Genomic DNA, 26,784 nt, shown 5'->3' on the forward strand with positions numbered 1-26,784 from the left:
TCCAGAGTCTCTGGCCCGCTCACCTGGGAGCGCTCACCTGCTACCTGCCTGCTAGCCTATCTGGAGGCTCTGCCGTCACTTGCCGTGACCACCTGCCTGTCCAGAGACTCTTGCCTGCTCACCTGGGAGCGCTCACCTGCTACCTGCCTGCTAGCCTACCTGGAGGCTCTGCCGTCACTTGCCGTGACCACCTGCCTGTCCAGAGTCTCTTGCCCGCTCACCTGGGAGCGCTCACCTGCTACCTGCCTGCTAGCCTATCTGGAGGCTCTGCCGTCACTTGCCGTGACCACCTGACTGTCCAGAGACTCTTGCCTGCTCACCTGGGAGCGCTCACCTGCTACCTGCCTGCTAGCCTATCTAGAGACTCTTTCCCTGCTGTCACTTGCCGTGACCACCTGCCTGTCTAGAGATTCTTATCCTGCTGTCACTTGCCGTGACCACCTGCCTGTCTAGAGACTCTTACCCTGCTGTCACTTGCCGTGACCACCCGCCTGTCAAGAGACCGTCCCCGTCACTTGCTGTGACCTCCTGCCCTTCTGCACAGAGACTGTCCCTGTCACTTGCCGTGACTACCTGCCTGCCTTCCCTGGGAGCCACCCGCTTCCTTACAAGGAATGCACCTTTGTATAGTTGCTCAGAGGTCCCACCTCCCAGACCCGTTACATAAAGTAACATTTTTGTGAAAAAAGTTAAATGTTAATTTTTTTCTTCCACATTCCAAAAATTCATGTGAAGCACCTGAAGGGTTAATAAACTTCTTGAATGTGGTTTTGAGCACCTTGAGGGGTGCAGTTTTTAGAATGGTGTCACTTTTGGGTATTTTCTGTCATAAAGACCTCTCAAAGTGACTTCCAATGTGATGTGGTCCCTAAAAAAATGGTTTTGTAAATTTTGTTGGAAAAATGAGAAATCGCTGGTCTACTTTTAACCCTTATAGCTCCCTAATAAAAAAAAAAAATTTGGTTCCAAAATTGTGCTGATGTAAAGTAGACATGTGGTAAATGTTATTTGTTAACTATTTTGTGTAACATATCTCTCTGAGTTAAGGGCATAAAAATTCAAATCTTGAAAATTGCAAAATTTTTGCCAAATTTCCGTTTTTTTCACAAATAAACGCAAGTGATATCGAATAAATTTTACCACAATCATGAAGTACAATATGTCACGAAAAAACAGTCTCAGAATCAGGGGGATCCATTGAAGCGTTCCAGAATAATTAAAAAGAAATAATAATAAAGTAAAAGTGACAGTGGTCAGAATTGTAAAAATTGGCCTGGTCATTAACGTGCAAACCACTTTGGGTTGTAAAGGCGTTAAACACTTCTAGACTGCCCATATGATGATGTCATGTGTTTGGAAGCTTCTAATAAGTTTTTTGGCAACATCTCAGTTAATTAGAGACACACCTGTGGATGTATTTTAATGCACTCCTGAAACATACTGCTTCTTTGTGTAGCATCATGGGGAAGTCTAAAGAAATCAGCCAAGATATCAGGAAGAGAATTGTGGACTTGCACAAGTCTGGCTCATCCTTGGGTACAATTTCAAGATGCCTGAAGGTGCCTCGTTCATCTTTACAAACAATTATACCCAAGTACAAACAAAATGAGAATGTCCAGCCATCATACCGCTCAGGAAGGAGACAGGTTCTGTGTCCCAGAGATGAACGTTCTTTGATCCGAAATGTGCATATCAACCCAAGGACAAAAGCAAAAGACCTTGTGAAGATGATGGAGGAAGCTAGTAAGATTGTGTCAATATCCATAGTGAAACGAGTACTGTATCAATATGGGCTGAAAGGCCACTCTGCCAGGAAGAAGCCATTACTCCAAAAGAAACATAAAAAGCCAGATTAATGTTTGCAAATGCACACAGAAACAAAGACCTTCATTTTTGGAGACATGTCCTGTAGTCTGATGACACTAAAATTGAACTTTTTGGGCATAATGACCATCTTTACGTTTGGAGGAAAAAGGGAGAAGCTTGGAAACCTAAAAACACCATCCCAACTGTGAAACATGGGGGTGGCAGCATCATGTTGTGGGGTTGTTTTGCTGCAGGAGGGACTGGTGCACTTCACAAAATAGATGGCATAATGAGAAAAGAAGATTATGTGGCAATACTGAAGCAACATCTCAAGACATCAGCCAGGAAGTTAAAGCTTGGGCGGAAATGGGTCTTCCAAATGGACAATGACCTGAAGCATACTGCCAAAATGGTAACAAATTGCCTTAAGGATAACAAAGTCAATGTTTTGGTGTGGCCATCACAAAGCCCTGATCTCAATCCTATTGAAAATGTATGGGCAAAGCTGAAAAGGCAGCAGCGAGGAAGGCGACCTACAAACCTGGATCAGTTACACCAGTTTTGTCAGGAGGAAAGGGTCCAAATTCTGACCTTTGTGAGAAGCTTGTGGAAGGATATCTCAAACGTTTGACCCAAGTCATTCAGTTTAAGGGCAATGGTACAAAATACTCATGAAATGTATGTAAACTTTTGACTTTGCAGTAAGTAATAAAAATGCCTTAAAACATTCTCTCTCTCATTATTCTGGCTTTTGGCAAATATTATAAATTATGGCAATCCTAATTGACCTAAAACGGGAAAGGTTTATTCTGATTTCATGTCAGATATTGAGAAAAACATGCATATGTGTCTTTTTATATAGTGTATGGAAACTTCTGGTTTCAACTGTATATTCTGAGAGCTATAACTATTTTATTTCTCCACTGATTGAGCTGTATGGTGTCTTGTTTTTTAGCAGGACAAGATGGCATTTTCAGCTATACCATTTTTATTTCCATTTGAATTTTTATTTGCATTTTATTCCACTATTTGTTCGGCGGTATGATGAAAAAGCATAGTTTTTTGCCAAGTTTTTTATTTAATTTATTTTATTTACGGTGGTCACTGAAGGGGTTAACTAGCGTGATAGTTTTATGGTTCGGGTTATTCCGGACGCGGCTATTCCAAATTTGTGTTGTTTTTTTGTTTATTTTCTTACATAAATATGTTTACTTATTGGTATAATATTTTTTGCATTTTTTTTGTTCTTTATTTTGTGCTTTTTTTTAAATATATATTTTTTCAATTTTTCTTAAATTTTTGTTTTTTACTTTGACCCTCTATGGGACTTTTACTCTGATCGCTGGCATAATGCATTGTAATGCACCAGCACTGCAATAATAATAATAATCATTTTTTATTTATATAGCGCCAACAAATTCCACAGCACTTTACAATTAAGCGGGGACATGTACAGACAATAAAGTCAATACAATTTAAGACAGATTAAACAATTAAATTAGGAGTGAGGTCCCTGCTCGCAAGCTTAAAATCTACAAGGAAATGGGGGGACATAATAGGTGAAAAGTGCTTGTAATTTCAGGTCTGGCAATTATAATAAATAGGGATTATCATATAAAGCTGCATTATCCAGTCATCAGCCTGTATGTTTAAGTGCAATACTCAAGTACCGAGTGCAGTTATCGTGGGCATGGAAGGTGTGGACACAGATGAATAGTAGGGTGCAGATTCTGAATAATATTTAGAAGGAAGGAACAGGGGAAAGTTAGTTTGCTGAGTAGTTAAGGTGGTAGGCTTGTTTAAAGAGATGGGTTTTTAAAGCGCGCTTGAAGACATGGGGGCTAGGCAGCAGTTGATTCGTCTGGGGTAATGCATTCCAAAGAACTGGCGAGAGAAGTCTTGGAGACGGAGGTGCGAGGTTCGGATTATGGGGGATGTTAGTCTTAGGTCATTTATAGAATGGAGGGCACGTGTAGGGTGATAGACAGAGATGAGAGTCTCTAATGCAGAGAGTCTATAATGCAAAGCATTATACCTGTCAGTGCTGCACTGACAGAAGCCTTTTAGACCATGATCTCAACATAGTCTCACAGGCTTGCCATAGCTGACTGACCGGGAGGTCGCATGACGATATCGGGTTGCCATGGCAATGATAGGGCCCTCGTGATGAAGTCTCGGGGGCACCGATAAGAAGGGAGAGGGAGCCCCCTCCCTCTATCAGCCTTCTAAATACTGTGATCGATACCAATCGCAACATTAGGGGGTTATAATGCCCGGGGCGTTGCAGGCACCGCTCCTGGCAGTGATAGCAGGGTACCGACTTTAACTTAAGCCGAGCTCCCGGCAGCAATCGCACGGGCACAGCTCCTGTGCCCAGCACAATCTCCATGATGTACCCATATGTCAAAGGTTGAGAACCTCTATCCAACCATAATATATGGGTACGTCAAAGGTTTCACAACACCACTGCTGCCTCTCCTTTTTCCTCTCTACATTACTATCATGAGGTGCGCTTCTGACCATCCAGTCATGAGGGAACAGTAATGCCGGCGTCACCTCCGCACACTCATCATGGCGGAATGTGCTCTTTTGAAGGTAGAGAATAAAGGAGCCGCCGCCATACAAGAGAGAGGGAGGTTGCGGGATCGCGGTTATCCTGTGCTGAAGAACCTTACCACTATCTTCTCGGTCACGAGAGAAGAACAGACTGCACAGCTTTTCTGCAGATTCACAGCAGCTGCCATAATGCAGGACAGTCCGAGAGGGATGCCAGAATCCCTGGCACCAATCCGGCACCCATTACCCCAGGGCCATCGCCCAGAAATTCAAAGGCGCGTACCAGGGACGCCCAACTGAAAGTTAAACATGGAGGATCCATGAGTTATGGGATATGTGGTACCATGTGATCGCAACCCCTGCACATATTGTAGTTACGCCCCTGTATCAATCCATCGGGTTGCTGGTCTTCTTCTTCGCCTTGTTCTTTCTATTCTTCCGACCATGATGTCCCAGTACACACCATGTAATGTATCACTTCTCCTCTGGCGGAGCTGCAGGGGGATTGAACACTTGCTGAATGTTTTCTCTCTGGATTACAGCGGACTTACACCCGCACTGCTCCATCATCACCGGCACTTACACCCGCACTGCTCCATCACCACCGACACTTACACCCGCACTGCTCTATCATCACCACCGGCAATTACACCCGCACTGCTCTATCATCACCACCGGCACTTACACCCGCGCTGCTCTATCACCACCGGCACTTACACCCGCGCTGCTCCATCACCACCGGCACTTACACCCGCGCTGCTCCATCACCACCGGCACTTACACCCGCGCTGCTCCATCACCACCGGCACTTACACCCGCGCTGCTCCATCACCACCGGCACTTACACCCGCGCTGCTCCATCACCAGCACATACACCCGCGCTGCTCCATCACCACCGGCACTTACACCCGCGCTGCTCCATCACCACCGGCACTTACACCCGCGCTGCTCCATCACCACCGGCACTTACACCCGCGCTGCTCCATCACCACCGGCATTTACACCCGCGCTGCTCCATCACCACCGGCACTTACACCCGCGCTGCTCCATCACCACCGGCATTTACACCCGCGCTGCTCCATCACCACCGGCACGTACACCCGCGCTGCTCCATCACCACCGGCACATACACCCGCGCTGCTCCATCACCACCGGCACTTACACCCGCGCTGCTCCATCACCACCGGCACTTACACCCGCGCTGCTCCATCATCACCGGCACTTACACCCGCGCTGCTCCATCACCACCGGCACTTACACCCGCGCTGCTCCATCACCACCGGCACTTACACCCGCGCTGCTCCATCACCACCGGCACTTACACCCGCGCTGCTCCATCACCACCGGCACTTACACCCGCGCTGCTCCATCACCACCGGCACTTACACCCCCGCTGCTCCATCACCACAGGCACTTACACCCCCGCTGCTCCATCATCACCGGCACTTACACCCGCGCTGCTCCATCACCACCGGCACTTACACCCGCGCTGCTCCATCACCACCGGCACTTACACCCGCGCTGCTCCATCACCACCGGCACTTACACCCCCGCTGCTCCATCATCACCGGCACTTACACCCGCGCTGCTCCATCACCACCGGCACTTACACCCGCGCTGCTCCATCATCACCGGCACTTACACCCGCGCTGCTCCATCACCACAGGCACTTACATCCGCGCTGCTTCATCACCACCGGCACTTACACCCGCGCTGCTCCATCATCACCGGCACTTACACCCGCGCTGCTCCATCATCACCGGCACTTACACCCGCGCTGCTCCATCATCACCGGCACTTACACCCGCGCTGCTCCATCATCACCGGCACTTACACCCGCGCTGCTCCATCACCACCGGCACTTACACCCGCGCTGCTCCATCACCACCGGCACTTACACCCGCGCTGCTCCATCACCACCGGCACTTACACCCGCGCTGCTCCATCACCACCGGCACTTACACCCGCGCTGCTCCATCACCACCGGCACTTACACCCGCGCTGCTCCATCACCACCGGCACTTACACCCGCGCTGCTCCATCACCACCGGCACTTACACCCGCGCTGCTCCATCACCACCGGCACTTACACCCGCGCTGCTCCATCACCACCGGCACTTACACCCGCGCTGCTCCATCACCACCGGCACTTACAGCCGCGCTGCTCCATCATCACCGGCACTTACACCCCCGCTGCTCCATCACCACCGGCACTTACACCCCCGCTGCTCCATCACCACAGGCACTTACACCCGCGCTGCTCCATCACCACCGGCACTTACACCCGCGCTGCTCCATCACCACCGGCACTTACACCCGCGCTGCTCCATCACCACCGGCACTTACACCCGCGCTGCTCCATCACCACCGGCACTTACACCCCCGCTGCTCCATCACCACCGGCACTTACACCCGCGCTGCTCCATCACCACCGGCACTTACACCCGCGCTGCTCCATCACCACCGGCACTTACACCCGCGCTGCTCCATCACCACCGGCACTTACACCCGCACTGCTCCTGACGCATTAACCCCTTCCTTAGCGCTACAGGTTCTCAACTAGGGGCGGGTGCGACCGTGTTAAGTGCTGTAATAAATTGTCGCAGACTTTCCATTTGTTGTAACTTTTCGCTGCAGTGCGCATTGCGCCTTATAACCAGACATTATCAGCCCTCGTCACCGCTTATTTGCAAAGTCCTAATAGCAGCTGAGACTGTGGCCGGGAATCAGTGGCGTCTGTCATCTGTGACTGGACTAGCAGCAGCCGCCGGTCGCAGGAGGGGGAGCTCTGCTCTGTGCGGCCACTCGGGCATCAGCCGGGCTCGTCTGCAATGCTGGACGCGGATTGGATGAAAACTCGTCACGTGGTCCCAGAACCAGGAAGTGAATGGGGCAGATAGAGGGAAGCAGGTGGGAGGGAAGGAGCAGCGCGTGTGACAGCAGTCTGGAAGCGAGTGACAGCAGCCGGCAGAGGAGGACAAGATGGACCCCGGGTGAGGAGGGCGCAGCTCGTAACCTCTGTGCAGCCACTATACATATAGTATATATACATACATTCACATGCACATATAAATAACGCATTAGTCACCCTTCATTCTGTGGCTTCATGTTTCCATTTGATATCTTCTTTCTGTGATTGGGATGGCACATTATCAGTATTAAACCACCAGCACAGCCTCCCCTCCAGCCCGTCAGATGGGAATTTGCCCCCCTGAGGTTTTGCAGGAGCTTTTTTTTTTTCTATGCAGAAAATCTCTAAAAACCAGGGCCCCCTGTTGTTGACCCCTCTGTTGGTAAATGGCGACCTCTGGAGACCCTCTGCTAATGAAGACAGCCTGTTCTCAAAACAAAAACTAAATAAAGTTATGATCAGATATTTGCTGCTGGCGTAGTCCCTGGTAGAGTGCTACATGATGCCCATTCGGAGAAATGGACGGTCAGGTTATACCCACCGATAGGTTTACAGTGTCGTCCCCCTCCCACTGGGCACTGAGGTCAGTAGGCTTAAACCATCTGACGCGCCCTTTGTAGTTACATTCATGTGTTTTCGGTCCAAGTGATTTCCTCCATTGAAAAAAAAAAACTGACCTCACACAGAGAAATGTTATATGATAGGGCTGATCAGATCACCCTGTTTTTTTTTTTTTTTTTTTCCACAAAACGAATGTTCGGGTGAAAGAATTGAAATCCAGAGCTAGTCTCCTGTCTTAAGAAGGAGAGGGTCAAACGTATGGCATCAGGTTTTTACAGATGCATTGCAATTCTTATCATACGCAACTTTTTTGGTCTTATAAGTTTTATTCACTACTAATATATAAACACGAATGCCATGTAAATGACTTTACAGAGGAAAAAACGTGTGTGTGTGTGTGTGTATATATATATATATATATATATATATTACACCCACTCCTATGAACTTTGTCTCAGCTGCTTATCATATTCGTCATACAGGATCCTGCACAAATTTCTATAATTTTTAATTTATTGTTAGTACAAATTCATTATTCACAGAATATGTATGACCAACAATCAGGGATGAGCGAACCCAAACTTAAAAGTTCGTACAGTTAGTGTCTGACACTAAATGGCAAATACACGGACGTCTCCCGGAGGTCCGCTGAAATGTTTGGAGTTCCAAAGTCAGAGAGAGAAAATTTTGAAGTTAAGTTCTCATTGTTTTCAATGGGGTTCGGGTAGAATTCTGGTACCCGAATTGAACTTTGGATTAAAGATCAGGTCGGGTACCAGAACCCAAACTTCCACAGGTCCGCTCATGCCTACCTATACATTAAAAGGCCAGTTTCTTTCTAGCGTTGGCAATTACACTTTTCTGTTGTAAGATACAGCTCGGTCATACAATGCACTTATTTGTCCCCAAATGGACCCCCTTGGTATGAACCTATCAGATTCTAAAAGTCTCATAATCTGCCCCCAGTACAATTTTAGATGGTAAATCCAGCTTCCCAAATAATTTCTGTGATGCCGGAGACCATTGATGTTATTACCAAAAAACGTAACTTTTGATGGTGTCCTTGGCATATACAAATGACCCTGACAAGTCCGGAGGGTGGGATTCTTCACCAGAAGCCGTCTGTCTTTACATGGTGAGATCGCGACCCCCGGCTTCCTTTGCTTTAGATCTTGTGCGTGTGGCCATCATTGTTCCTTCCTAGGCACAGAGTAGAAGACATAGCCGGTCAGGAGGAGGTCATTTACGCTCTGGGGGTTGTGATCACACCATGTAAAGCCGGACTGCCCTCAGTGAAGATCCTTGTCACCTCCGGACTAGTCCAGGTCATTTGCATATGCCGAAGACAGCATTTAAACATTTTTTTTTTCAGTAATAACATCTATTATTTCAAGTATCACATTATTTTGATGCTGAATTCATCTTCTACATTTTCTGAGGCTTCAGGGACCTGACGTGTTCCCTTTAACTCTAATTCGGTTTTTCTTTCGTGGGGCCGTCATTTTGCTTTATAACTTCTCAAGCTGCACTTTTTTTTTCTGATGAAACTGACAGAGTAAGTTTCCTCTGGACTTGTACACCATGTACATAGACGAAACCCAAGGCAGAAACAAAATGAACCTATACCCTGCTGTAAGTAACAGCAATAGTGCCTGTAAATAAGATAGGGCACTTGGTTTTTGGTAAAACCAATCCCACCAGCGTCACGGTGAACCCAAATCGGGATGGTCTAGCATTAAAACCTTATGTGTCAAAGTGGCGTCAATGTGAATAAAGGCCGAGCAGAACCGTAGTGCAAATAGACACCCAGCAAATGAGAAGCTATGTAAATGTAATGCCATCTCCAAGGAAGGGAGGACACATCATTACCTGCACTGAATGCAGAAACCTGAAACTAAACCGAAAAAAAAATGAACTGGAGTATAGGTTGGTATGCATGCAAAATAGGAGCATGTTCACACTGGCCATTAAGCAGACAAAACCCAAGACAGAAAATGTTTACTATTGCTTTTACTTATTTACTTACAGCAGGTTCATTTTGTTTCTGTCTTGGGTTTTGTCTGTTTAATGGCCAGTGTGAACATGCTCCTATTTTGCATGCATACCAACTTATACTCCAGTTCAATATTTTTTATTTATTTATTTTTATTTTTTTTACCATGTCCGTAGGGTATAACTAAACATTTGCCCTCCAAAATTCCATGTGAGCATACGAATATTCTGGATCACTGATCCTTTTTAAATGAGGACCTGTCATCTGATTCATGCTGCTCAGACTGTGGGCAGCACAAGTCGAATCCTGGATGCCTGATTGCATCAACATGTATTATTCTCTGAAACGCCAAAGCATTTCAGAGAATGTATGCATTACAAGTCCAGCCAGAGACTAGTCTGGCTCTCTTCTTGGCCGGCTCTTTCCAGCGCTGCTATAGGAGCCAGCTGGGTGTGGAGCTGGACTAGTCTGGTCTCTGGCTATGGTCACAGCCGGATCTCTAAAGTATGTTTTCACTGAAATGCCGTAGCGTTTCAGAGAATAATATACCTGTCTGCAGTTTTGCAACCAGACAAAAATTCCTACTAAGATAAAGTCCTACAGCCGTATTCCAGGTAAAAAGGTAACTCTTATTCCAGCAAGTTTAAAAAGTCGATACCCTCAAGTATGTCCAAAGTTGCAGATTCTTTTCCTGCGCGTTTCAGACTGTAGCTCTGTCCTTATTCATGGATAAATGTTTTCATGGATTGAGGACAGAGCTACAGTCTGAAACGTGTAGGAAAAGAATCTGCAACTTTGGACATACTTGAGGGTATCGACTTTTTAAACTTGTTGGAATCTTGTTAAATTATCTTTCTTCGTAAATCAGACAAGTTTAGAAATGTTAGATTTTACGTTCGATTTATCTAGAAACAGCGTTCCAGCGATGTTACCATTTTACTATTGTATATTTTTTTTATTTCAAATTATTAGTCATTTATGAAGAAGTCGGGACTGTGGGGAAAAATAAATGAGTCTGAACATTAGACTAGACTCCACAGCTGTGATGCTGAATGAAAAGTCTCTAAGAAAATAGTTAGCCTTGCGTTAATGACTGAGCTTTGTATATAGATGTGGAGGAAGAGCTTGGAAATGAATTACTGGTGTAAACTTATTGTTCCACCGTCTTGTCTGGGACGTTTGTGACGGGCTGTCCCGGCAGGGGACATGTAGGTCATGGGCTGAACCTAGTAACCGGCTGTGACTGGAGGGTGAGGGATCATTGACATCACGGGGTGTTGTGTGTCTGCTCTGTTCAGTAATTCCCATTTAAGTCTCCTAAAATAGTCTTCCTTGTCTCTGACTGTTCTAGCATTAATAGCGTGGACATGGAGGACAATGTGGATGATGCTGAAGTTGTGATGGTTCCAGAGCTGCACAAGCTGCTAGATCAGGATCATTATCTCAGGCCCTACAAGAAGGACTTCCAGAGGAGGTAAGATAAGCACCGTCCCTGTCCGTCTGTTCTCTGACACCAGCCGATGTATATAAATAATATGGGTTCCACCTTCTGGCCCCAGCACAGATCTCCAGAATGTGATCTCTGGACAACAATCCTGCCCAGTGACACTGTTGCTATGAATGGTGACGTTGACCATTTTCCTAAATCCCTTAGAAGTAAATGGAGAGATGTCCACATACATGACCACCTGTCCATTCACAATGGCTGTGAAATCTCAAGAATATTCAGAAATTGCAGCCAGGAATGGTTATTGTCAGACACCACCCCTCTCTTTGCATGGGAAGGGAATCCTTTATTAATGACCAGGGCTGTGGAGTCTGAGTCGGAGTCCATTTTGGTGGCGTCGGTATAAAATGTTCCGACTCTTAAAATATATAATAAATTGGGTTTAGTAGTTCAATGCAAGATGTGCTGTAAATGTTTTCATAAGAATTTGGGAAAGTTATGAAATGTCCTATAAATGTCTGTTCTGTTCCTGATCTAAGGATCAAGGCTTTTAGTTGAGATGAATCTGTGCTGCACTTTATGTACACGCTCGGTAGTGACCAGGGCTGTGGAGTTGGAGTTGGACTGTGTTGTTTTTTTTTTTTTTTTTTTCCCCCGGTAAAAAAAAAAGTGGGAACATTTTAAAAAAGCCTACAACCATTCTGGTACTGAGGTTTCATAGTAAGTATTCTAGACTCATTAGGTGTTTGAGAGTGATTTAACAATGTGTTCAGCTTGTGTTATGATATCTGGGAAAAGGGTTTTCTCATCTACTTAAATGGGTAAAGTTGCAAAGCTCTTCCAAAAAGAAGCCACTTTGCAATTTACCTCTTATTAAAAATCTTTTCTGTTTCCGAGATAAGATAGCCTTTTAATTCTGTTGTGCACTACTAGTTTCCTAAGTTGCTGGTCACCGCTGCAGTCTAAGGCAAGAAGTGCAGCTCTTTATAAGATACTAGCTGTACTACCTGGCTTCGCCCGGGTTAATAACTGCTGTTGGCAAAATAGAATGTGTTAACAAAAACTTATTCTCCACACAATAGTGACAATATCAAGGCGAGTGTTAAGAATTAAAGAGCATCTCCGCCGAGCCTCTGCTTCTGCATTCCCCATAAAGAAGAGTTGAGGAAATTGAGGTTCTTCTCCTTGTAATGGAAGCAGTGAGCCAATTGAGTAGAAAACCTGTCCTTTAAATGTCGGCATAAATCCTGTTGTAAACATTTATTTGTTGTACCAAATGATGTCATTTGGAAGCAGGAGTTGTACTTCCTAATGTTGTCCAAGAAATGCTTTTGATATTGTACTGGTACCTGTCATCAGAGACTTTAGGGGTTCTAGCGGTGACAGGAGAGGTGGAAGTTTTATCTTGCCATTTGCACAGCATAAACCTGGCGGTTCATCTTTCCATTTCAGGGCACTGCAGTACATGCAGACCACATCCATTTTTCCTATCTGAACTTTAGGATTATCCTGATAGTTTATGTCTGACTGGTAACAAAAGGCAGCATGTTTCAAATCTCCAACCATTTCCTGAGCCCTGGTGGTAGAAATAGCAATTCTCTTAGTGGCAAGTCGGCCTTCTCTCTGCTGAGATGACTCATTGGCCCTTGAGGAAGCAGCTCTTCTTCTCTTATCTGCAAGCCTCGCTTCCCTCTGCTCAGAAAGTTCATTGGCTCTTGAGGAAGCAGCTGCTGTTCTCACGTGTGTCAGCCTTGTTTCTTGGTCTTCACATTTTTCATTGGCCCGTAATGCAGCTTTTCTTTTCGCATCAGCTGACATTCGTGCCATGAAATTCCTTTTCTTATGATGCATTATTGTGGTAAAAATAGTCTGTAACTGGCAGTTTCTATATCCTCTCACATAGAAGTAATGTGACTGCCATCAGCCTTTCCACCAACACACCCTAACTGACATCTTATTACCTTACACAAGCTCTGTTATACTGAGAATGTCCTTTGTTGCCTATATTAACCAATCACAGCTCAGATTAATTAACTGTAGCAAAATAGAAGCTGAGCTGTGATTGGTTGCTATTGGCAGCCTGATAAATCTTTGTGAGATGAGTTTTGTGTGTGCTGAGGGTGGTATGTGTTCAAGCACGTGGTAGTGTGTGGCACACTTTGTGTGTGTGTCGATACCCCTGTGCCCTTCTGATGTTGCAGAGGCAAACCACCCTCTGCTTACAAAATAGGAGAGCACATAGTTTGAGCCAATGGCACAGCCATGACACTGGTTCAAAGCAATCATTTATCAGGAGCACGCTGCCCCCCAGCATGCAGTGAGTTAGGAGGCTGGGGATCAGTGTGCTCCTGAATGTATGAAGTAGTTAGTTCAGGTCGGGAGGCCCCGTAGCCAGGCCAGGTCTTCTGATCCGAGCACAGTTCGTGTTTAATGGGCATGTGAAACCGGCCTTGGCCTCACTGTGCACTTAGCCTAGTCTATACCGCCGGTAAAGCTCCCGGAACAAGCTCTAACGATGCCATAGACCCCAATTCACTAGGTTGTTGACCTCCATGCAACCTGTATACTCCTTCATACTGTTTTTGGGAAGCGTAGCACACTATACTTTTCTATACAGAGGGCCACTGCAAAAAAAAACTATTAGGTAGTATATTTTTATTTTATTAATGGGTCTCTTTGGTGAACAGATGCCACAGCCACTGTGTGGTGTATGCGCATTATTATAGAACATCAATGATATACCTGCAAACTTGTGTAAGAGAAGTTGTCATCCTGGATATTGAAACTACACATATGAATTCTTAGTTACTCTTCGTAGCCGTGATGCTCAACTGGCAGACCGGAGACCATAGGTGCCCATCATGATCCAGGGGAAGGCAAGTTAGCATGGTGCAGCTCTCATCCCAGGATTGTGATCAGATAGAAGTGCTTTTGTATGCATAGTGCTCCTCTTAACCAATAGGCCGAGTTCAGACGTGTAGACCACATTGGGTTTGAATACCTGTGGTCAGTCCAAGCAATCTTACAGTTTCCGAGACTCATATGAGGCTGCAAGTTTGGGTCGGGAAACCCACGGTCAGTTCAGGCATTGCAGTCCATTTACAGAATGTGAAACTATTATTTCCTGGGGTGGGATAGCCCACCTTTTAAAAGTCTTGTGTGTGTGTGTGTGTGTGTGTGTGTGTGATATATATGTGTGGGATAGCCCACCTTTTAAAAGTCTTGTGTGTGTGGCATTTGGGCATTTTGGCAAAATACAAGTAAACACAACATACCATAGACCACAGTTATTTATATATATATATATATATATATATCTGTGGTCTATGGTATGTTGTGTTTACTTGTATTTTGCCAAAATGCCCAAATGCCACTATCTATCAAACACATTTTTACTTGTGTGTATGGTTGCCCGTGGACTCGGTTGGATGTGATGTGTAGCCCTTTGATGGGGACAGGGCCGCTTTGGAGGAACCCACAATATGTCAGGATGACCAGCAATGCTTGGAATGTATCGCTTCATTGTGTAGGTTTTGGAGACCACCGACAAGCACCACATTACTTTTCTGAGCCAGTTTTCTTTCTAGGTACCGAATCTGTGTCTGTTTTCACAGTGGGGTTTTCCTAAAAGCTGATGCTGTAAATCTATTCTCATTTTCCATCTTTTTGTTTTTGTTGCTTTATATGCAAAGAACTTGCTGTTCTGTCCTAGTGTTATCAGGCAATATATACTTAGTGGCACGTCTACTTCACCTGAAGCAATGTCAAGCTTTACCATTTATAAGGAATCGCATGTGAAGATGCTCAGTGGAAAGTGTCCTAGGCTGGAAAGCTAACAATATTTCATGATTGACTCTGTTAGTGCTGTTGTTCAGGAATGATAACCTGAAGTGACATAAAGCAATAGCGTTCTCTTAATAGCTGATTTGTGTAGCTAGAAGAGTGTTGCTCCGAGAGCCAATGCTTCAAGCTTTTGGGACTCCACCAGAACGTTATGTTTAATGTTGAACTGGAAACACAAATTTAGTGACTGCAGATTAATTAATTTTTTTTTTTTTTTAATTTTCTGTGTTGTAGAGAGATAATTAGCAATCAAAGTATTGGCACCTATTAAATTAACTTTTAAGTCCAAGTGGGTGTTATAATTTGGCCGTTCCTCCCGGTAAGAAGTACACGCCCCCAGTGATGGCAGTTCTTACCGGGAGGAAAAGTACACGCCCCCAGTGATGGCAGTTCTTACCGGGAGGAAAAGCACACGCCCCCAGTGATAAGTACTTGATGACACCCACTTTGACTTAACTAAAAGTAACTCATTAAGTGCCACATACTTTGATTGTTAATATCTCTGCAATAGAAAGGCAAAATAAAAAAACAAACAAAAAAAAAACAACTTTAATTCCACTCTGCAGCCACTATTACATCGTGTGTCCAGCTCAAGATGAACAATTTGGTCCTGTTTAAAAGAAAACCGAACAAGATATAGAATGCTCCCCCACCAAATCCCCACCACTTTTCTCATGGTGCTGTTTCGGCAAGTGATGACTTCAGCCTTTCGCTGGTGGTAAATATCCATATATTCATTAGGTACATTGTAACGAAACCACACTAACCAAAGTAAGGTCCCAAAAGTAGGGAAGGTGGTATTTTATGCCACTCCATAAAGCAGATATGTATACAAAAACGAAAGGACAGGAGTTTTTAGCAAAAAATAACAAAACACTTTATTAAACATTTAATTATATAGCTAGAGAAATCCCCAACGTGCGTTTCGCGTGGTGTATTAACAGCTCCCCCCCCCGAGGAAGCTGTTAATACACCACGCAAAACGCGTGTTGGGGATTTCTCTTGCTGGGCTGCTATATTTCTAACAATGGGTAGGAGTGAGTCATAATATTGCAATGTACTGTTTTTATAGTTTGATGTGTTGACACAATATATATACCATTTTGCATAGACCATAAATTATTTACTGGGTTAGACTGTTGTGTGCAGCACTTAAAAACTATCCCATTTGGGAACAAGCACCTTTGCACTTTTTCCATTGTGGCATCTACTTTTCAATAATAATATTAATATATAATTACATGCTGCGTCGCTTTGGTGCCAGGTTGTCCTTTTTTATGTAATTTGCCCTTTAAATGTTTAATAAAGTGCCTTATTATTTTTTGCTAAAAACTCCTGTCCTTTCGTTTTTTGTATACATTTCGCTGGTGGTAGTGGACAGCACCTTCATTCATTGTTATACAGTGGGGAAAAAGGTATTTAGTCAGCCACCAATTGTGCAAGTTCTCCCACTTAAAAAGATGAGAGAGGCCTGGAATTGACATCATAGGTCGATCTCAACTATGAGAGACAGAATGAGAAAACAAATCCTGAAAATCACATTGTCTGATTTGGAAAGAAATTATTTTCAAATTTTGGTGGAAAATGAGTATTTGGTCAATTACAAAAGCTCAGCTCAATACTTTATGTATCCTTTGTTGGCAATGACAGAGGCCAAACGTTTTCTGTAAGTCTTCACAAGGTTGGTACACACTGTTGCTGGTATGTTGGCCCATTCCTCCAACACGGACTTTCAACTCCCTCCAAAGGTTTTCTATAGGGTTTAGATCTGGAGACTGGCTAGGCCACTCCAGGACCTTGAAATGCTTCTTACGAAGCCATTCCTTCGTTGCCCTGGCGGTGTGCTTGGGATCATTGTCATGCTGGAAGACCCAGCCACATTTCATCTTCAATGCCCTTGCTTATGGAAGGAGGTTTGCACTCAAAATCTCACAATACATGGCCCCATTCATTCTTTCATGTACACGGATCAGTCGTCCTGGTCCCTTGGCAGAGAAACATCCCCAAAGCATGATGCTGCCACCCCCATGCTTCACAGTAGGTATGGTGTTCTTTGGATGCAACTCAGCATTATTTCTCCTCCAAACACGCCGAGTTGTGTTTCTACCAAACAGTTGTACTTGGTTTCATCTGACCAAATGAAATTCTCCCAATACTCTTCTGGATCATACAAATTCTCTCTAGCAAACTTCAGATGGGCCCAGACATGTAATAGTTTAAGCAGGGGGACACGTCTGGCACTGCAGGATCTGAGTCCCTGGCGGCATAATGTGTTACTGATGGTAGCCTGTGTAACGTTGGTCCCAGCTCTCTGCAGGTCATTCACTAGGTACCCCTGTGAGGTTCTGGGATTTTTGCTTACCGTTCTTGAGATCATTTTGACTCCACGGGGTGAGATCTTGTGTGAATCTCCCTCGATCTGGGGCTCATCAGTGTTCTTGTATGTCTTCCATTTTCTAATTATTGCTCCCACAGTTGATTTCTTCACACCAAGCTGCTTGCCTATTGCAGATTCAGTCTTCCCAGTGTGACTGTTTGAGGTTGCAGACAGGTGTCTTTTATACTGATAACAATTTCAAACAGGTGCCAGTACTACAGGTAATGAGTGGAGGACAGAGGAGCCTCTTAAAGAAGTTGTTACAGGTCTGAGAGAGCCAGAAATCTTGCTTGTTTGTAATTGACCAAATATTTATTTTCCATCAAAATTTGAAAAGAATTTCTTTCCAAATCAGACAATGTGATATTCAGGATTTCTTTTCTCATTTTGTTTCTCATAGTTGAGGTCAACCTATGATGTCAATTACAGGCCTCTCTCATCTTTTTAAGTGGGAGAACTTGCACAATTGGTGGCTGACTAAATACTTTTTTTCCCCACTGTATGTACTCTCAAATGGTGGAATTGCCCATTACAACTCATCCTGCTAAAAAAAAAAAAAAAAAAAAACAAGACCTCGTATGACTGTAGCAATTGAAGGTTAAAGGGCTGGTCCGAAACGCAAAACACCTGACGTCACTTTTTGGGGCGGTGCTGGTCTCTGCACGCCAGGTATTTTTACAGTGCGCTTTCCTGCCAGCTCTTTACTTATGATCAGAGCCAGTGAGCGTGCGCGCACTGCCACTGTGCACATCACATAGTGACAAGAATCTACTTAGCATACTTTTCAGTTGACAACTGACACACGCTTAGTAGAGCAGAGACTTGCCCAGCCTCTGAAACAGGCGTAACTAATGGCTCTTCGTTTCTGGGAAGGAGCAGAGGCTGCAATAATGACCGCAGCCTCTGCCTCTCTGATGGCGAGTCGATAGTCGAATAGATAGAGTATTGAGGGAACGGTAGGGATTTTGAAAGTGTTAGCAAAAAAGATTAGATTTTGACATTTAGTATTAAAATGAATGTGTTTTGGATCACCCCTTTAATACCTGATATAGCTAATTATCACTTTATGTAAAATATCCACAAAACGGGAAGGATTGTTGTCCTGAAAGTTATTTTCTCTCTCCTAATTGTAAACGGCCGAATCCTGAGATGAGTGATAGATTATTAGACAATACAATATTAAGTGTAGAAAGCAGTTTTTAGTTCTTCACTTTTTGAGTAAACCTGATATAGTTTTGTAGAATTTTGCAATAGTGAGGAATGACTTTACAGGACAAGAAAAAGTGTTGTAATATTTTGTCTGTTTATAGAGGTTGCTTCATTCCCTTTTCAACATCTGATTACAAAAGCAAGTCACCGACCTCAGTATATCTGGCAATAATGTTTAATGTGTGTGTTTGTTCAGAAAACGTTTAACGCATCAGAAGTTTTTATTAATGGAGAATTTTGGTGCTGAAATAAAGCAGAAGCACTCGGCCAAAGCTCTCCTTTAACATTGAAGACTGGTTTATAGGTTTTCCACGGAACTCCTTTTTTAGCTACAGTGGAAAGTTGTACTTAGCTGAGCAATTTTATCCTGATTGTTTTTTTTATGGTAGCAGATTTTTTATTTTCATGATATTGAAACATCTGGTGGAAGCTAAACAATGCGATGTGGTCTAAGTGAGCTTTAGTCTTCCCTATTAGTGATGAGCGAGTATGTTTTCTTAACCCTTTCGCCGAGTATGCTCAGGAGAGCACCGAGTAGTTACAGCTGCTCGGTCTTATGTTTAAATCACTCCCTTGTGCATGATTTGCGACTGTTTGACAGCTTTATTACATGCGAGGAATGTGTAAGAAATACATTCCTCACATGTATTAAAGCAGTCAATTTCTTACACATTCCTCACATGTATTAAAGCAGTCAATTTCTTACACATTCCTCACATGTATTAAAGCTGTCAAACAGTCGCAAATCATGCACACGGGAGTGATTTAAACATAACACCGAGAAGCTGTAAATACTCGGCGCTCGCCCGAGCATACTCTGCGAAAGGGTTAAGAAAACATACTCGCTCATCACTATTCCCTATGAATGTGATTGCCTTTAATTTGCAACAATCTGTCAGGAGGTTTTTGTTATGTAAGCTGAAGTCAGCATGCTGTAGGGATTAAACACAGATTTCAGTGATGCCTCTCTTATTGAGCTCCATGGTTTTGTTTGCGTGGCATGATTGTTTTAGCACCAGTAGCTTATCATTGCTGGGACACAGCAGCACCTGCCTGATAGTCTGACACGTCCCCTACTGTGATAGGCATCTTACTGTCTATAGACATTGTATATACAGATAATGGATAGGAGAGCAATGGAGTACACAAGTTGAAATAGTTTGCTAAAGATTTTATTTAAAGAAGTTCAAAAATATTAAATAGGGTAAAAAAGACAGGTAGCAAAGCACCACAGAGAACAAGATTAGCAGGCAGTGTAACATGGGTAATAGGAATAAGAAACCATCTAGGCTGGCCAATAATGCCACTGTGGAGCAGTGGAGGAGGAAGGGAGGGGTTGGGAACCAGGGCCGACGCGCGTTTCGTGTTATAGAGTTATGCTTTGTCAAGGGCCCTTGACATCCACTGCTCCACAGCACCATTATTGGCTGGCCTAGGGGGTTTTATTCGGGTAAGCATCTTCCCTTGTTTTAGCCTCTTTGCCCTAGGGACTTCTGTCACTTGCCATTATTTAATACATTTACTATGGGTCTGGCTATGTTCCAATAATTTTTGTGCTACCCCTCTTTTGATATTTACCTATTACCCATGTTCCACTGCCTGCTAATCTTGCTCTCTGTGGTGCTTTGTTGCCTGTGTTTTTTTTTTTTGATTGTTTTTTTTACCCTATTTAATATTTTTGAACTTATTTAAATAAAATCATTTGCATACTATTTCAACTTGTGTACTCTATTGTTCTCCGTTATATTTATTTTGGAGTTGGTTTCTTAGTGATTCATGCCCCCTTGCGGGGCAACCGACTCGCTATACTTTTCCCTGCTGTTATGCAGTTGGCGCTATCTGTATTGATCAATTGTATATACAGAGCCTGGTGTGGGCGGGGTTAACTTCCTCAGCTCTGCTGCATGCTACATCTAAAAACACTGATTGTGTCAGAACGGCTGCACCCAGTAATCTAACTGATACATCATTGGATTCAGCTTCTTCTCTTTGCCTAAATCAGGCTGTTCTCAGATGAGGTAGCAAAAACCTGGTGATGGATTCCCTTTAAGGTTGAAGACTAGATTGAAACCATAAGTGGAAAGCAGTGAATGGTATGCAAACAGTGTGTACATACACTATATGGACAAAAGCATCTACAGGAGCTTTCCTGACCTCCCATTCTATATCCATAGATGTTAATATGGAGTTGTTCCCACCTTTTGCAATTAAAACAGCTTCAACTCTTAAGACAAAATGTTAGTTTGTCTGGGAATTTATTCCCATTCATCAAGAAGCGAATTTGTGAGGTCAGACATTGATGGAGGAGAGGCCGAGCTTACAATTTCCATCCAAAGGTGATGAATGAGGCTGAGGTGAAGACTGTGTTCTTCCACACCAATCTTCCCCAACCATGGCTTTTTGCATCTAGTTTTGGGACACAGTCATGCTGGAACAGAAAAGGGCCATTCCCAAACTGTTCCCACAAAATTATATGCTATAATTGTCCAGAAAAGGCAGCGGAAGGATTAAGATATCCCTTAAATGGTACATTAGGGCCTAGGCTGACCCATGAAACAGTCCCGCAGAATTACCCCAAACTTTACACCTGGCACAATGTAGTCAGGCAGTTAATGTTCTCCTGACAGTTGCTCCACTGCTCCAGAGTCCAGGGATGGTGGCTTTACCCCAATCCATCTGACGCTTGACATAGTGCTTAGTGATGTAAGGCTTCGATGCTGCTGCTCGACCATGGAAACCCATACCATGGCTGACTCAGCAGAGCGATGGTGACATTTATGCCCTGTGATCCTCACCACTTGGTGACCCCGCTCTGTAGCTTTTTGTGATCTCAACATGGTGGCTGAGTTGCTGCTGTTCCTTCCACTTTTCAATTCCACATACAGGAGTGAAGAAAAGTCAGGAACGGACTTATTACATCGGTGGTTCCTCTTACAGGACTGCGCTGGAATCGGTGAGCTCTGCACCACCAGCCATTTTGGTGGCTGTTATTATATATGTTATTAAAAACAGACAATATGGCATGAGGCCGGATTTTAGAAACCTGTGGTTGTATAAAAAAACAAAAACTGCACTCACTGATCAAGTGGTGTCCCACCACTCCTGTCCAAATAATGTAGGTAGACTTTACATGCCCCCTGCTGACCTTGATCATTACTGAGCACACAACGCTAAGCCCAGTAATGATTTTTTTATTTTTTTTTCACATGTATTGTTTCTGTGCAATCAACTTTTATAAATATTAGCAATTTACTGTTGTTTTTTTTTACTGTGTGCTTGAAGACTTTAGGAGTTTCCCTGCTAAAATTCTTAATTGGAATCTGTCACCAGGTTTTTTGCTACCCTATCAGAGAGCCACTGAAAGATATAGGAGCAGAGACCCTGATTCCAGCGATGTCACTTGCTGAACTATTGGCTGCCGTTTTGATAAAATCTGTTTCCTCTGCTGCAGATCCAGCAGTTCTCTGAATGCTGAGCTCTGTATTACCCCGCCCACATACATCACTGATTGTGTGCACTGTGCATAGGCAGAAAGCTGCCAGACAGCTACCACAGCTCATAAGAAGTAAGGACTATCTGGCAGCAAGTTGACTGGTAATCTCCTGCTGATTAAAACAGTGATGTTATCAACACCACAGCAAGCACCTCACTAAGTGACCCATCATTGGTATCAGGCTCTCTGGCCCTACATTATGCTGCTCTCATATTTAGATGGCAAAATCCTGCTGACAGATTCCCTTTAACATGTCAGTGACAAGTGTTCGAAAGTAAATGTTAAGAATTTTTTTTCGATGCCTTGCGGTAGAGAAGTGAAGGTCATTAGTTGTGTGACTGGTTCATAGTCCATGCCTGTCTGTGTCCTACATTGCATTAACTCTTAAATATCATTGCATGGCAATATATTATCATTAGCACACTCACGCTGGTATTACATTGTTCCATTAGGGATTTGTAAAGGCTTGTTAATTTTAAAGGTTGCAGTTCGTACATTTCCAAGTCCATCACATAGCCTTAAGTCTCAGACAAAGGTCAGGATCCTGGCTACTACATGGCATTCTCCTTGTAAGACTTTTAGATGACAAAGCAGGTCTGCAAGTGGTCTAAAAATATTGTCTTGCTTCTCCACCCCTCGTAATTGCTGCTGTCCCTCGTCAGAACAAATGACCAGACAAATTCCATTTATAAGTGACCTTGCTGTCTGCTTTGGTAAATAGATTGATGCTGCTAGCTTTTAAAATTGGATTAGAAACAAAATTTAAAAAAAAGAAAAACATTTGACTCTTAAAATTAAGCTAATTGCTACAGTCCATAACGGGACCTGACACAAGGAGGTCACCGAGGCCTGATCTATGCTCAGCACATTACTACTGTAGTCAAAGCCTATTTTCAGTATGTGGCTCTTACAGCTTTGGACCTGTGGATTTGTTGTGATCCTATAACCAAAATCATTGTTAGTGCTTCAAATAAATATCCTGCTGTCTACTGTGTTCTGAGGAAAGGTTATAATATTCATTGTTAATCAAGTGCCCATATGTTAAGACAGAGCAGAAGTGTAGTAGTAATAATAAAATCCTGAACTTGCCTGTTACTAAGGGTAGGGGGTGCTATTGCTTTTTGGAGGCACAAATGGGAGGGCGCGCTGTGGCTGTGGGGAGGGCGCGCTGTGGCTGTGGGGAGGGCGCGCTGTGGCTGTGGGGAGGGCGCGCTGTGGCTGTGGGGAGGGCGCGCTGTGGCTGTGGGGAGGGCGCGCTGTGGCTGTGGGGAGGGCGCGCTGTGGCTGTGGGGAGGGCGCGCTGTGGCTGTGGGGAGGGACGCGCTGTGGCTGCGGGGAGGGCGCGCTGTGGCTGCGGGGAGGGACGCTCTGTGGCTGCGGGGAGGGACGCTCTGTGGCTGCGGGGAGGCACAATAATATAGAGTAAGGTCTCGCCTCATGAATAGTGAACTCCTAACATTACGTATACCTGTGTATTACAAATCTGAGGTATTGATGATTTACGTCCTCCAAAAATTGTTAAGGAAGTAATTTTAAAGTGTTACATGATCGCGCTCTGCCCTTTCCCACTGTGTAGAAAGAGCCCTGTACAGCGTCACCGTCCTCCCACGTATAAGTGCACAGGTGGCTTGTCCATGTAGACGAAGCTGTCCAAATGTATTCATACGCCTCAAATGCTTTTCTAGCCTGATCGTCATAGGACTACAATGCCAGATTTCTCATGATTGGATCTATACAAAAAAATATAATTTTTAGTGAGGGTCAAACATCTATTCTGTCCCAGCCATACCACTACTTCCACATGTAAAAAAAATGTGCTGGCAGGTTCCCTTAAACTTTTTTTTAACGTGTGATGTAATAGTAATCCATGCCTCGTGTGCTGGTGTGTGTGGAGCGGGCTCATGAGTTGAGCCTTCACCATACCCAGCAGAGCCTGGCAGTGTTACACAATCAGCATCTTCTTGTAATGGCAGCAACCAGAGCTCGCTCCGATCGCTGTTGTTGAACCATTTAAACAGCGATCACAATGTACTTATGAGTTTTCATGTCAGCCGGGGATCCTGCATAAGGCCTCCATGGTTGCCATATTAGTCTTCCTATGTCCAAGCACATCAGTATTAGATTATATAGGGCAAACACTCAGATGGAGATTCAAGTCCCCTTGAGGAACTACAAATTTAAGTTAAAAACAGATACCAATGTAATGGTTTTATCGGAGCTGGGCGAAAATTGACGTGAGAATGCCAAAAGTGGCAACTTTTCAAAGCTTTTTATACCAAAATTCTAGTAAAAAAGCTTTGAATCAGACCCAGTGTATTCAGCATAGTAGAACTTGTACACAAACCAATAGGTTGGAATGGAATATAGAAATGGTCTCCAATTGCCTAATTTATATATTTAATTTTAAGGAGCATGACCAGTCCATGAGCCTCCTCCAATAGAAAAGAAAAGAAAGGGCGCATGTGTAGACTCACAGGGCTATTTGCTTAATTTAAAAAGTGCCAGTACACTCACCTGTGATGGTTGTGTACGTCTACACAACCAAAATTAAGCGTGTAATTAATGAGGCTCCGGGTCACCTCTATTTGTAGTACCGTCCTGTCGGTGTTTGCCTCGCAACTCCGTGCTCCTCAAGTGGTCACACGATCCTGCTGGACCAGATACCACGTCACCGCAGGTCCTCAGTAGTTTAACCCGGTGGTTGGATACCGCAGGTCCTCAAACATCCAAATAGACCAGGCCGCTCCTGCCGCTTTAGCTCCGTATGGAGATATCTCACAAGTAAACAATGGTGCAGCGGTCTCAGGGAGCGCCAAAGGAATACTGGACAATTTAGTAGATGTCAACCGACTTTTATTCTTCCTCCAATACCACTGCCACAACGCGTTTCAACGGTCTAAGCCGTCTTCATCAGGTGGGGTAACGGGGAATGTTACAATGACAGCTTTATAAAGGGGTGGTATTTTACATAATTTAGACCACGTGTTGTAATCAATTAACCCTTTCATTGAAAAACTCCATATAATACATTCTTAACCAATTAACCTCTTATTTCCCCTGGAAACAGCATTGTGCACTAAAAAATCCCTACATGGATTCTTAAAATCACAATTCTTAGTAAAAACTTCCTATTTGTAAAAAAATAAATACGTTTTTTTTTTTTTTTTTTTAAATATATTTATTACCAACTATTAAAAATTATTAAAATCATCCTGGGGACCTTCTTGGGGTGTCTTGACAGTGCTATACTGCAGTTTCCAGCCCCCAATTCAAAAGTTGAATTTCTTAAAGAGACAGTACACTTTCATATAAAATGGCCGAGAATAACCCTGTACCATTACCCACTACGATTATAAACCCCATAAATGTTTAAAAACACCCTGGGAACCTTACCAGAGTGTCCTGACAATGCTATACTACAGTTTCCAGCCCCCAATTCAAAAGTTGGATTTCTTAAAGAGACAGTACACTTTCATATAAAATAGCCGAAAATAACCTTGTACAATTGCCCACTGCTATAATAAAACTCATAAAACCCAATGCTATCCATTATCATGATCGGAACCTATGCTTCCAGTAAACTAAGTAACTGACGACAACATGAAAAAAGAACTAAATACCAGCCCGAAAGGGCAAGCAAATCTCCTACTATGCTACGTCATAGTAGGAGATTTGCTTGCCCTTTCGGGCTGGTAAGGTTCCCAGGGTGTTTTTAAACATTCATGGGGTTTATAATCGCAGTGGGCAAGGGTACAAGGTTATTTTCGGCCATTTTATATGAAAGTGTACTGTCTCTTTAAGAAATCCAACTTTTGAATTGGGGGCTGGAAACTGTAGTATAGCATTGTCAGGACACTCTGGTAAGGTTCCCAGGGTGTTTTTAAACATTTATGGGGTTTATAATCGTAGTGGGTAATGGTACAGGGTTATTCTCGGCCATTTTATATGAAAGTGTACTGTCTCTTTAAGAAATTCAACTTTTGAATTGGGGGCTGGAAACTGCAGTATAGCACTGTCAAGACACCCCAAGAAGGTCCCCAGGATGATTTTAATAATTTTTAATAGTTGGTAATAAATATATTTAAAAAAAAAAAAAAAAAAAAACGTATTTATTTTTTTACAAATAGGAAGTTTTTACTAAGAATTGTGATTTTAAGAATCCATGTAGGGATTTTTTAGTGCACAATGCTGTTTCCAGGGGAAATAAGAGGTTAATTGGTTAAGAATGTATTATATGGAGTTTTTCAATGAAAGGGTTAATTGATTACAACACGTGGTCTAAATTATGTAAAATACCACCCCTTTATAAAGCTGTCATTGTAACATTCCCCGTTACCCCACCTGATGAAGACGGCTTAGACCGTTGAAACGCGTTGTGGCAGTGGTATTGGAGGAAGAATAAAAGTCGGTTGACATCTACTAAATTGTCCAGTATTCCTTTGGCGCTCCCTGAGACCGCTGCACCATTGTTTACTCCTCCAATAGAAAGGCAGTGTTCTCATATAGTGTTTTCTATCGGACACTGATGGACCGGTCTGGTCACGTGCTCCTTCACCAGTATCTGTTGTATGGAACGAAGTGCTGGTTA

At 43.8% G+C, this 26,784-nt stretch overlaps 1 protein-coding gene across 1 annotated transcript in view; it reads left to right on the top strand.

Annotated features, from left to right (window-relative positions):
• Positions 1-7,202: 7,202 nt before the first annotated feature.
• Positions 7,203-26,784, top strand: part of GBE1 (1,4-alpha-glucan branching enzyme 1) — a 212,320-nt gene continuing 192,738 nt past the window's right edge. Inside the window, exons 1-2 of the mRNA XM_073668212.1 lie at positions 7,203-7,355; positions 11,179-11,301. Of these exons, the coding sequence (XP_073524313.1) occupies positions 7,345-7,355; positions 11,179-11,301 (134 nt within the window). The 5' untranslated portion in view covers positions 7,203-7,344. The remainder of the gene's footprint in view (positions 7,356-11,178; positions 11,302-26,784) is intronic.

This window comes from Phyllobates terribilis, unplaced genomic scaffold (genome assembly GCF_046119375.1).
Source record: "Phyllobates terribilis strain yellow unplaced genomic scaffold, ASM4611937v1 Scaffold_2__4_contigs__length_985480577, whole genome shotgun sequence".
NCBI classification, from domain to species: Eukaryota; Metazoa; Chordata; class Amphibia; order Anura; family Dendrobatidae; genus Phyllobates; species Phyllobates terribilis.